Source organism: Penicillium expansum (genome assembly GCF_000769745.1).
Source record: "Penicillium expansum strain MD-8 chromosome Unknown contig313, whole genome shotgun sequence".
Taxonomy (NCBI): domain Eukaryota; kingdom Fungi; phylum Ascomycota; class Eurotiomycetes; order Eurotiales; family Aspergillaceae; genus Penicillium; species Penicillium expansum.
In genome coordinates, this window is record NW_015971264.1 from 357,920 (window position 1) to 371,404 (window position 13,485).

At 45.8% G+C, this 13,485-nt stretch overlaps 3 protein-coding genes across 3 annotated transcripts; 1 reads left to right on the forward strand and 2 right to left on the reverse strand.

The window, feature by feature from the left end:
* Positions 1–483: 483 nt before the first annotated feature.
* On the reverse strand, positions 484–2,049 carry PEX2_093090 (Major facilitator superfamily domain, general substrate transporter; the record flags this gene model as incomplete). The annotated part of the gene is made up of 3 exons (XM_016746579.1): positions 484–818; positions 914–1,004; positions 1,075–2,049. The coding sequence occupies 3 exons, from the start codon at positions 2,047–2,049 to the stop codon at positions 484–486; spliced, it is 1,401 nt and encodes a 466-aa protein (XP_016600295.1).
* A 1,780-nt stretch (positions 2,050–3,829) lies between these two features.
* On the forward strand, positions 3,830–5,068 carry PEX2_093100 (Oxoglutarate/iron-dependent dioxygenase; the record flags this gene model as incomplete). The annotated part of the gene is made up of 3 exons (XM_016746580.1): positions 3,830–4,216; positions 4,277–4,706; positions 4,761–5,068. The coding sequence occupies 3 exons, from the start codon at positions 3,830–3,832 to the stop codon at positions 5,066–5,068; spliced, it is 1,125 nt and encodes a 374-aa protein (XP_016600296.1).
* A 1,341-nt stretch (positions 5,069–6,409) lies between these two features.
* Positions 6,410–7,069, reverse strand: PEX2_093110 (uncharacterized protein; the record flags this gene model as incomplete). Its single annotated transcript, XM_016746581.1, has 1 exon — positions 6,410–7,069. One exon carries the CDS (start codon positions 7,067–7,069, stop codon positions 6,410–6,412), a length of 660 nt encoding a protein of 219 aa, XP_016600297.1.
* Positions 7,070–13,485: the final 6,416 nt, after the last annotated feature.

The window sequence follows — 13,485 nt, forward strand, 5'->3', positions numbered from 1 at the left end:
GAAGGTTCCAGCTGGCACGGCTGTCATTTAAGGGAAAGCTCCATGTATCAAGCAGGGCATAAAAATGGACACTTAAAATATAGTATGGTGGGCTCAGTTTAGTTTGGTTTACTCCAATACGGGCGACTAAGTATGCCACCGGTTCATAACTCTCTTATAAGAGCATACTTTATATATATCTAAAAAGACATCATAATGCCATAAACCCGGCCGACTATTCTTGTGAAGTTGAAATTAATTACAAAGAAGTAGTATATGCTTCCAAAAGGCGGTGATAAAAGAGGTGGTGAGGTGGTATCCAATAGGAGAGTCATGAACCGGTGGCATACTTAGTCGCCCATACTCCAAGCTTTGTACAATATTCTAAGTAGGAGACAGAGGGAGAAGAAAGAGGAAAACTCGTATGCGTTGGTTGACTACATCCTATAGATCGACGGTATAGAAATCTCAAAAACCACACAACCTCAAGTAAATCCCGAAGCATCATGCATGTTCTTCAATCCCAGTCTCTAATTCATTCTTTTTATCCTTCCGCCACACAAGCCACCATGAAGCCAGAATCCCGGAGATAGCCGCACACAAGAAGCAAAGACAGATAACATACGACACTCGATACGTCGGTCCAAACACCGTATCGTATATATGAGGTCCAGCAATACCGCTAAACTGAGCCATGGCATTCGTCAGCCCAATACCCATCCCCACGGCCACTGTGCCCTCGAGCGCACGAATACGTTCTGGCCAGATGACAGGGTATGCAGATCCAGCACAGGCAGTGGATACAATTAAAGCGAAGTATTTGACAATTGAGTTTGAGACTGTTATCAAGATTATGTAGCAGATGATTGTCGTGCTTTCGACTATTTTGCTATTATTAGGAACCACATGCGCAATTCAGAGGATTGATGCTTACTTGCGACAGCGGTGGTCCAGGGTCTGATCCATCCTTTGTGTAGTAAATACCCGAGGATATTCAAGAAGAAAAAGCATGCGACGTAGGGAGGCTATTGGTCAAAATTCCGGTTAGCAATGTCTCGTGGATTAGTGCGTTTCCCTAGATTGAGCTCAACTCACAATATTCATCAGCTGCGATAAAGCGGTCGTAGTAAATCCAAGCTCGTAGATGACAGTAGGCAAAGCGTAATTCACACCAAACCCACCAATACCATGTCCAATCCAGTAGACCGTGAAGGTGTAGAACGTTGGACTTGAGAGGAGCGCTTTTAAATCCCCCCAACTCCAGTTTTTGTCTTTTCCAGAGGGCGCTGAAGAGGACAGACGGCCCTTGAGGAAAGTTCTCTCCTCTTCTGTCAACATCCGGGCAGTTTCGGGGTAGTCCGGAAGACCGAATAATGCCACCACAGACAACACGATTGCTGGAAGGCCTTCGATAATAAACAGCCATCGCCAGCCTGATAGTCCACCAGCTCCATCCATAAAGCTGATGGCGTATGCCAGAAGCCCACTTAATGCGCCAGACACTTGACCAAGAGAGTAGAAAAGAGCAATTCTCCATAGCAGCTCAGATGGCTTGTACCAGAATGCCATATGGTAAAGCACAGAAGGGTAGAACCCGGCTTCAGCTAATCCAATTGCAAATCGTACACACATCATCCCCGGAAAGTTCTGTGCAGCACCAGCAGCACAGGCGCAGATACCCCAAGACAAGATCAGGACGAACATCCATCTTGAGGGCGTGACGCGTTTGAGAAGAATGGTGTTGGTAGGCTCGAAAAATAGATAGCTGTAGGAAAAGATAGATTGTGTCCAGGCCCATTGTGAGGGGGAGAAATTGAGCTCTTTCTTGATTCCAGTGCCGGCTTCTAGGTTGATAATCGCGGCATTGGAGTAATTGCTGGAATCAATGACTCGGAAGATGTATACAAAGGAGTAAAAGCCCACGAGCCAGAAATCTATCTTTTGCATAACTCTTTTTTCGAGTTTGGCGTGATATTCATTTTGCGAAACATTGTGATTGATCTCATTGGGTGGAGTTGAAGGTATACTGGAAGTAATTACTTCCAATTCGTCGTGCTTCTCCGACACCATGTTGTCGATTCTCGAGTAGGATGAATTGCTTTGAATGATTTTACCTCATCCTAAGCAAATTTCAATTTATTTTCCTTGGAAGATCTTTATGCTTAAGTGTTACTTGGGCCCCCATTCTTGGCGACGGGGGTTGTTAGGGCAAGGTGCCATGATAGTTTAGATCACGACATATCCCCCTCAAATGTGCCTATCCTGGAAAGATCTACCAACTTGTTTGATTGAACCTTCATTGCTCATTATTGCTCTAGATTGCAGCATGCATAATCTAAAAGGCTATAATTATGGGGTATCAATGAATGACATTCGTAGTGATACCTCCCTATAACTAGATAAACTTGAGTCCATCATACATATATGAACCTCAGAGTGAGAGAATGTCTCGGTAGGAAAGTTCATTCCCACTGTGGCAATCGTCGGATTGACAAGCATACCTAGGAGGTCGGAGGTGAACTGAGATTCGTGAAGATAGATAAACTCCCATTCCGTATAGCGTACGACGAGTAGACGTGACTTGGGTATGTTAGCAAGTATAACTCAGAGGTGGGAATCTAGACTGCTGGGGTGCACTTACACGATGTGTCGTTTATGTCTCGGTTGAAATATAAGAAGGCGCTCTTGGGGTTGAGCCAAGTAAGTCGCATTTCAATTCAGCATACATTTGGTCTCGGCTTAAATCCACCTCTCAGGTGGTTTAGTCGGTGGTTTCCAGTGCTGCTGTGTTCCTTTCCAAATCAGTATCACTACTTCCTTAGTTCCTTTTCAGGTCAATATTAATTTCCTCTCCGTTTCTTTCTAAGGGAACCTCTCTGTTTTCTCGGTTCTTTTTCCCCTGAGACGCTGCCTCGTCAAGCGTGTCGTGATAGCTCCTTCAGTTTTTCGATCTTCAGTATGAGGTACGAGGGACCATCACCACAACATGCTTTTTGCTGGCAGAGAATATATACGTAGTGAGTATAAATCTATAAAATTGCTTCGCTTCCATATAAAGCTGAGCGTATATGTTAAAAAGAAGCCCGGTATATTTATAGGTGAGGGAGGAGTAGTGTATCAGAACTTCTAGAACGGAGAGCACAGAGTTAATGATGTTGTTGCCTTGGAAAATTGGCACAATGAAAAGTTGGTGTCGATTGTACATGCAAGCTAGTGCTTTAAAGTGATATCTGTTTATTCTATTATGCGCAATATACATCACAATATCTACTTCTGTTATCTACCAGCAAGCAGCCCTAATAGGGTGGCACTGCAGTCTGCGAAATGACATACATAGCAAAGGCCGATATTCTATATTTTACTGCTAATACTTCTTATCCTTCTGCTTAGATATCTGGGAAGACTACCAAAACAGACAAGGCTGCATAAGCGGCAAACTATTCTTGTATACTAGCTAGGCATAAGTGAGATGGAATTTTAGGCCAGTTGTCGTGATTGTCATTGAACCTCCGAATGGGCGTTTGCACTGGTCTCTCAGGCACGTTTCCATGCATTCAAATGGGATGCGCAATTACAGGTTTGAATTCTGTTTTATTGAATTGGAGTTTCATTGACTATGATTTACCCCCATCTCACGGCACGATAATGCCGTCTCATATAACGCCATCCGAGGCGAGCATTGTACCATAAACCCCGCATCTTAGAAAGTGTATGGCATACAGCACTATGCACGAGAACAAGAGTACATTGCAGATCCCAATCAAATATTTATTTTGATTTAGATATATAAGTCCAGCCTTCTCGCCTAGAATATCTTTCTATCACTGTCGCTGTCTATCCCAACATAAAAATGGCACCTTCCGCTATAGAAGAACAAGTCCCAATCGAAAAGACCACCTTCAAGCCCTGGAGCCGACCTGCACCAACTAATGAGGAACTCGATTGGGCACCCCTAGTCGAGATTGATCTTTCTCGCTTCGACCAACCGGGCGGAAAGGAAGAACTCGCAAAGCAATTATACGATGCCGTAACACGAGTCGGGTTTTGGGTAGTTGTCGGGCACGGACTCGATGACGAGCGTGTTCTCCGCCAATTCAGTATCGGCAATGCATTTTTCAAAGAGAACCTCGAGGAAAAGCGAAGCTTTGAATGCAATTTCGCCGAAGGCGAGTATTTCGGTTACCGTGAAAACTCAAGGTGGATTGGGGAAACGGGTGTGAAAGACAATATAGAAATGGTACGAGTATACCTATCTGCATTGAGAAATTCACGGATTGAATCTAGCTAACTGATGCAGCTCAATATCCCCAAAGCCATCCCTGAATGGGATGATGTTCCTAAACACAGGATCGTCCGTCAGTACTACGATGAGATTGCCAGCTTCCATCGAGATCTTTTCGACAAGGTCATCCGCAAGCTGTTCGTCTTAATGTCAATTATTCTGGAATTGCCGGAAGACCATCTAGTTCAAGCTCACGCCTACGACAAGCGTTCTGATGACCACTTGAGATACATGATTTACAACACGCGCACCCAAGAGGAATGGGACAAGGCACAAGCGTACACCAAGGGCGGTCACACGGACTTTGGAAGCTTGACGCTGCTCTTCTCGCAGCATGTTGCTGGTTTGCAGATTCGGACGTCGGATGGGGAATGGAAATATGTCAAGCCTGTTGAGGGTGGCATTACGTGCAATATTGCGGATACTTTATCGTTCCTTACCAATGGTAAGTGGTCGCATCTGTTGTGAAGAAGATCTTTCGCTAACTTAAGGACGACAGGTTTCCTTAAATCGACGATCCATCGTGTCGTTACACCTCCTAGAGATCAGATCGATATTCCCCGTCTTGGGTTGCTCTACTTCTGTAGACCGGGTGATGATACCGTGATGAGAACTGTGCCCTCGCCTTTGCTTGATCGCCTTGGTCTTCTGACTGAAGAAGATAAGAATCAAAGCAAGCCTGCTCCCACGGGGACGGAGTATGTTCGGGCTCGGGTTCGGGATGTTCATCATAAGACTGTCATTGATCGCCGGGAGAACACTTCGTTTGAGTTCAAGGGGCTGAAAGTGCCGAATTATTATAAGTGATAGATTAGTAGTATCAGCTTATGAGAGCTTAGGCTCAGCAGATTCTAATACCGTGCCTTTTTCTGATAATAAAGAGGTTGTGATGGTATCAGGAGTTGAGAAACAGCCAAAAGGTGTAGCTGATGACCCTTGTTCTTATTACTTCTTCGCCTGAGCATCACATTCTCGATATCATTTGCAACATCATGTTCAAAGAAACTCACGTGCCATCGACAATTTGTGCAGGTGATATAAGCATACGATAAACCTTAGATTGAGGTCTCCTCGCCTCAGGCAGATCGTTCAGCCACAACCCCGCTGTGAGTCATGTATAGAGCTGTAATAACTGTATAGATCTGTAATAACTGTAATAACCTCAAGAATAGTAATGTACACATATATGTAAATAGTGGAGAACACAGAGTGGAGTGGGTATCATGATCGTCGCAGCTTGGTCAACGTGGGGCAGCCTCATGACTGGACCGTCTAGCAACTGTGCTGGATGAGAGAAACAATGTCTCAGTGTAAAGTACTTATTTGTTCTATAATTATTCTCTCGAAATATGGTTGGTTTTTCCAATAAGACATTCAATATTTCAATCGTAACGCATGCTAACTAATTCCCATAGGAGCTGTCTAAAGAGTGTAAGGTTGACAGCCATATCCCCAAAAGGGCGCAGTTCAAACATCATATCAAAGACAAAGGAAAAATGGCCAAAAAAGACCAAAAGCATCTAGACAATCTTAAGATTCTCCACATAAAAACAAAAATGAGTCACAGTCATAACAGCCAATAAAGTGTGCAGTTAAATCGAGGAAAACACATGCATAAACATCGTCGACTTTCCGCATCTGTCATTGGCCAATGTCTCCACACCTGCATGCTCCCTTCTGGGAGTACACCAGTAACGGGGCCTGGCCAAGCCTGCAGATTATTGCGTACAATCAAAAAAACAGTTTGATCGAGTCACAATTGAGTCGGGGTCCGAGACTGGGAAATCCCACAAATCTCGAATCCCGACATGCACTCGAGTCAAAGATCAAAACTGGAAAACAGAAAAGGGAATTTCCGAGGGCGCATCCAGGCAGGCCCTTTCAATCCAGATCGTCAAAGACTGGGGTATGGGGGGGGTAATGCCTATAATGTGCTAATTCCACATTACGGGCATAGACCGTCTCGCGGTCAAAATGGGTGTGGGCAATCAATGCCCGTCGCGAGTGAATTGAAGCTTCTTCGAAGCGATTGTTGGTGGGGTGTGTGTGTGTGTGTGTGTGTGTGTGTGTGTGTATGATCGTAATCAGATAAACCAGAGTCGAAATACATTGCCAGGTACATTGTCAAGTACGTTGCCAGGTATACGTTCAGCGGTGCTTGGGGGAGCCCTCGACGTAGCGGCGGGGGGTCTCGTACTGGCGCTCCACGCGCTCCTGTCGGTCGACGCCATATAGCGACCCACGGCTAGAGGATGGGCGGCTGGGAGAGCCACCGGGAGAGCAGTACATGATCGAAGTCGGGGAACGAGAAAGGCGCGGCGCCCTCTCGATGAGCTGGTAAGTCTCGGGGGACATGGAGCGAGGACGAGTCTGCCTGGAGCTGACCTTGCGAGCTGGGACGGGGTAGGTCCGGTCGTAGCTGGTGGACGGAGCGGACTCGACGGGCTGGACAGGCTTCTGGACGACGACGGCCTTCTCGCGGATGCGCATGCCCTGCTCGATGGCTGCAAGAAGCTCGCGGGTAGCGAAGGCATCCCGGGGCACCTTCACTCGTGTAGACTTGCCGCTCTCGAAGTCCACAGTGGAGAAGTGCTTGCCGGTTTGGCTGTAGAGGTAGTTGCGCAGAGTGCGGGCGCGGGTGTTGCCCAACTCGCAGAGTGGAAGACCATCCTTGTATGTCTGGACAGCGTGGGAGCAGTGGCGGCAGTGGCTGGCATGACGCTCAAAGTCCTCGACCACCAGCTTCTCGTCGTCGTAGAGGTCACGCACGACGGCGAGAGGGTCTGTTATCTCAATGGGGGCGGGCATTGTGTTGGTACGGCGTAGTCCAAATATGCGTCGTGTCAGACTAGGACGAGGAGGAGATCTCTCTGACGTTGAGAGAGTCGAGCGATCAACAGTGTACGAGGTCGAGCGGTAGGACGACACTGTGACTGATTTCTGGGGGGGTCACGGGAAGATAGTAGATGATCACCGTATGTAGATGATCGGATGTGAAACCCAAGTGTGACGATGGATATGGAATGTGAATTGTCCAATGTATGTCGAATGCCAAATGTGTGTAAATTGAGGAAGATATTCTACTGGAAACGGGGGGGTGTCCAAGGTTATATATACCTGCAAGTATTATGCGGGCTCTATAGATGGTGCCCTGGAGCCTGGAGGGTCTGTCTAGTGGGGCCGGGATCTGCAATACTTTCCCTGTACTTAGCGTCTGACACTAAACATACGAGAAATGGAGTGTACTATTCCTGTATTCTAATTAGTATAGTCTGTGGCTAGTGAGGCTGTGTTTTGGCTTCAAACACCGCCGTATTCACTCTTATCGTTCCTCTCATTGGTCCATGCCGCCTAATTCACGGTCAACTTCACCATGCATGACTTCTTCAACCTATTCCCACTACGTCCCTTTTGGTCCCCGACCCCCATTTACAAGGCATTAATATTTTCTAGCATTATCCTCATGACATCAACCGTTCTACTCGGTAATTTCATCACGCATGTCATTCACTTTTCCAATGTCGTGTGGCTTATGCTTCTCGTGTTCCTGCGCCATGACAAGGGCCTCGTGCCCCTGTCCCCTCCCCCCCTGGAGAACAGGCCTCAGGTTCGCGTCATTTGCAACCCTTTTGACTTGACATTCGGAAATAGAACCTCAAGATTCAACCAGAACCAGTACATTTAGAAGGAGGTGTTTGATCGTAGGGTTCCCGCCAACCCATTCCCCACGCTCATAGGCTCCCACAACCGCCGCATTGTGATGAGCGTCTACCGAGACAACTCTGGAACTCCCCAAACCACCTCGCTGGGACTTCGAGCACTGTTCTCTTATTCCTTATTTGGAGATACTCGAACGTTTCAAACCATCTAAGAATAGTGCGCTAACTCGGATTGTTTTTTTTTTGGTTTTTTTGGTTTTTTGGACCCCAACATTTGGGGATTCTCACCAGCCTCAACTACCCCTCCCAGCCGCAAGCCACAAGCTATACAAGAGCTCTCATCCAATGCTTTTTTCACTCTATTCCCAATGTAGGATGACATGCTCAGCCTCAGCCACCAATGTCATTATCTCTGGTCCATGATTCGATACACTAGCCACTAATGTCATCTTTCTCGGAAACTGCTTACTCGCAATCTCTCCTTTGTCGCTGCGCCGCCAACGCTCAACCAAGAGTCTCTATTCGATCATGACCTTGTTTTCAATCTTTTTCTATCTTCTTCAATTAACGTCGCTTGGTGTGCACCCCAGGCTTCCATTTCCTCAATACATTCTCTTCCTGTCTCCCTAGGCACCAAGAAGCCACATCGTTTATACCAAGGGGTCCGAGCCTCCGATTGCGCGCGACGACCTCCTAAAGACAGATTGTTCTTTTTTTATCGCACTCTGTTTTATCAAACGCCGACTGTTTATCCATGGATAATCATGATATGTCTCGTATCAACATATACCCCTCGAGCCTTTCATTCATTGATCCCATACTAACCGCCCACAAAATCATGGCCTGAGCTAACCCTACCCCATTGCCAATATCAGTCGTATTCTTGCAACCTCCTTCAACAGCCCAGCCGGGCTAGCTCAATCGGTAGAGCGTAAGACTCTTAATCTTAAGGCTGCGGGTTCGACCCCCGCGTTCGGCTATTCCTACAAACCAAACCTGAGATTTCTTTTTTTTTCGCTGCGGAAAATTCTGCTTGAGCCTCCTCGGCTCATACTTGAAGTTGAGTGGCTGGTATGGATTGGGGATCCACTAGTGGGTCGGGCCGATGCTTGAACACTGCCCGACAGGAAAATCAGCGGAAGATTATGTTTTGCATGATAAATATCCTACACATGAACAAACAAATTGTGCTTCGTAAATTACAATCATTCATACAACATGAAATTTCTTCAAAGTATGACTAGCAGGGTAAGATTCTGGCCGTTTGTGGCTTGACTAGGCCCGAGCGCAAGGCAGAGAGCGCCTTGTTGCAGATAAGGGCGTGACAAGGTTTGTCCTTCAGCTGGACATGGATTATTGGAGACTATAATCCGTATTCTATGTTCTATGTAGACATAGGATTAACCTTTTCAGTGAACCAACATGCCATATTTTGTATCATTCGTCGTCTCAGGCTTTTTGTTGAGATCATGCAAGAAAAATGCTCTTTCAAGGTGAGTAATATATATTGCTCAGCTGAATGTTACACATAGTGGCTGCACTATCGGACCGGTTTTATATCGTGATCCTGAACATACTTGCATATAATTCCTCATTCTATTTCAACTAGACGGAATATGTCCACTGTCTACTCAATTTCGGGAAATTGGGGGAACACAGACCTACTCCAAGTATCCCATCCAGCATGGCAGCCTACAACGGACTGAAATTCTAGGTTGAGAGTGAAACATTCCGACGATATTTGCCACCTAGGCTGATCGAACCAGTGTGATATCATGTTTCGATATTGGTTACCCCTCAATCAGGTCGTCTGCCTTGAGAATCACTTTGTACCCCGTTGTGGTAACCAATATTCGAAGCGATTGGCATGTTAGATCTTCCAAGGCTTTCTTTCTATTCACTCCCCCTATTTCATTTACTGCGGTAGCCTTGATTAAAAGAAATTAGTTGGCTTACTGCCAATCATATCCCTTCTAGGAAAGGGAGTATGATCTACGATGAACGTCAATATGGATGTCAATGTGCAATGAGTACAACGTAGATCATATCTGCTTCCCTTGGCCATGTCACTAAAGGCTGCCGAGGCTGATCATCGGGGCTGATCAGTGATCATCCTACTACCGGTGAGAAAATTCAAGGATACATAAACTCTTAGCTGATTTGAAGGGGGGTAGGCGTATCAAGAGGTCATGTGGCCCCTACCTACCTAGGTACCTATTTGCTCCCAGATTATCTAATTGTAGATCCCAGTGGACAGATAGGTCATTCTCTCCAACAGGTTGAGATATTTCTTTAGGCTAGTTCTTGGTGCAGTTGTATTATATGAACTTCTGGATGGTATAGTCGTCGAACAACACCCACGCCTGTAAAGGAAAGTAAACCGCACATGTGACGCTTTCAGACTTTAGATAGAATCATATAGGATAATAGAAGAAGAAATTATCGAAAGTCAGATGTAAGTAGAAGATAGACTAAAAAAGGAAAGTACAAACTACCTTGATGCTTGTTACTGGTGACCTCAGGAGCAATCCCACCTAACCATCTGACCTAATAATCTACTAGCCTTCCAACACAAATTGACCTACACTTTCTTCTTTGTCTTCTTTGTCTTTGTCTTTGTCTTCCATCCTCCATCTTCCACTCCACATCGTTATCTTCGTGGGTATACAATGAGCTACACACACTTTCTTTTTTCCTTATCTAACATCCCACAGTCTCATATCGATTTGCCGTGACGTTACGAGGCTCGAAACATCATTCTTCCCTCCCTGGTTGCCTCTTGCAATATTCTACGCACTCTACAACCATGGCAGGGTTCCGAGAATACCTAGAAAAAAGGGTTCACTCCATCAACACGAAAATAGCCCACCCTAGCTAGAACAGGGAAATTGTGGATGATACAAGAGCAACAATAGACCTGGCAAAGCTGCCACAAAGGCACCCACTTATCTGGAGCCGTCAGAAATACTGCGGCTCTTTCTTTCTTCTCACAGAAGACGAGCCTACTACCCAGGAATTTTACTCAATAGAGGAGGAAATATTTCCAGTACCTACTCATCTTGGTATAGTCAATTTATCCATACTGTTTCGTGCCTTTTTATGCTAACTCAAACAGCAACCCTTCTATCAGACTACAACTTTGCAACAAGCGGCTCACCTCTGAATATAACCCTGCCACGATACGATCTCGCGTCGATGCTGTCATGTTGACCACACTCGCAGTGATAGAATAAGAGTCAGCTCTTACCGGGTCTGTCCAGTCTACCAACAGGGAAAGGGTGCAACACGTAAGAGTGCCAGTGCTAGCGGTAACGATTCTGGTAACGGCTCCGATGATCAAGTATCTTGTATGTAAGAAAATGCCAACGTGATTTTAGATGTTCTTCTTGGATGTACCTTTAGATGGATACAAACGCTTGAAAAGCATGAATTGCACAAAGGACCTTTCTATGTATAAGCAGGGACATACGTTTGGAATTGGCTTGCGAGGGTCTATTCAGACTCGTGCCCAATTTCCCCTCCTACAACATGAAACATAGCTCAGTACTTGGTGTTATTTTCCCTAGCTATGACCTTTTAACTCTCCCAATGCAATATTGCTAGCACGAAACCGAAGACATAACGATCTGCGCTTCAATATGAACACTACGAGCGACCAAGAAGCTACGAAGGACAAAGAAGGAACGAAAGACCAAGAAGTAACGGAGAACCAGAAGGGACGGTACTTCATTCGCTATCTGGTCGCACCGTTGTCCGACTCGGCGACAACCTTGTTGTGAAGTCGGGTCATCTCCGCCCTAACGAATGAGAAACACTTCCTTTTATTGCAGCCAACACAACGATCCCCGTGCCTAAGGCCCATGATATTCGGCTGGAAGACGGCAAAGTTGTCGCTCTCGTGAGGGACTACATGCCTGGAAAGCGTCTCGATAAAGCATGGGATTCTTTAGACTCCAGCCAGAAGCTTTCGATTGCTGATCAGCTACACTCCTACATAAACCAACTTCGCTAGCTGAAAGTCAACTATATTGGCGCCGTGGGTCGCGGCAAAGCTATCGTGAGAAACATTTCGTCAATCGAAGGAGGACCGTTTGATACCGAGCAGCAATTCAACGAATTCATCCTTGGAGATATAGTCGAGATAGCACCAGATATGCTAAAACATTATGCCAAATTCGCGCTTATGGATAACCATGAGATTGTCTTCACGCATTCTGATTTCGCACCGCGCAATATTCTTGTTGAAAGCGACCGAGTCACAGCTATTATTGATTGGGAATATGCTGGCTGGTATCCGGCATACTGGGAATATTGTCTGGCGCTTCGGCATCTGAGACCGATGTATGACTGGCCAGAATATCTGGCCCGTATTCTTCCCCCCAATTTGAGAGTTAATACATAGGCATAATTTTCTTAAATCGTGTGTTAAGTCACTAGCTGATTAGCTACGCTGTGGGCACCGAGGATATTATATATCCTAGTGCAATTAAACTCCACTGCTTCGTTCCTAGGAGATATTCAAGGGGGAATAACTCTGGCGGTCTTGGAAAGGTTGATTAGTATCCTAGGGAGCAGGTCAACTATCGGGTCCCATAGTGGAAATGTGGTTGTGTGGGGCAAATGTATAGATTAGAATTGAGGGCCGTTTTGAGGATCTCATGTGGATGAAACATGAGGATATAGGAACTATAGTACTACGGACCATATGGTCTACTTAATAAGGATTGATATGTGACACATTAGTCCAAAAGGAGATAACTGTTCGTCCCATGTTTCATAAGTGAGGCTTGCAAGAACTCTTATTTCTTGTGTTGTTGACCAAATCCATACTCTAGGAAGCACGCCTCTACTATGATGATATCACGAGCAAGCAATGCTACCCACAGACGCGAATCAGTGGGCATGACTAGGTGTCTAATACTCCCGTTTATCATCGGAGCTCACCCCGTGTGAGATATATGGCCTCACAAGCAGTGCATGATTTTTTACCTCGCCTACGACCCCCAGATTCAGAGGGGCGTTTGACTGGGCAGAGATACATGCCATGAAAAAAGAAACAGATTGCCTCCATACACCCGATTGAGCTTTTTTGCATAGGAATGCTTTCTCTATCTAGTTGTATTTCAACTAGCCACTGTAGATAGGCACTTTGAGGACTCCGCTATTGCCATTGATAGGTTGAGTTGCATCCAATGCAACATTGCTGGCATTTGCCTCTGCGCTCTACAATGCAGCAACGGGGATCTTTGTCGCAGCAGCGAAATAGGTTGCTGGTGGCCTGACGCTCGGGCTGTTGTACCCGGGCCATATATTCTTCGAACAAACCTATGCCAAACAAAGCAAGGAGAGAAAGTGAGATTGAATGACTGAATCTCACAACTGTAGCGGAACACTCGAAAATTAGCAAATTGATAAATTTTCTTTTTTAGGTCGAGTACCTCGTGATTTGCAAGGCCCATCCGCCTCTGCGACACCAATCAGTTGGAGACTATATGTATGCCCATTGCCAAAATAGGTATATGGAACATAGTATACATCGTATGAAACATGATGTTCCGTACTTTT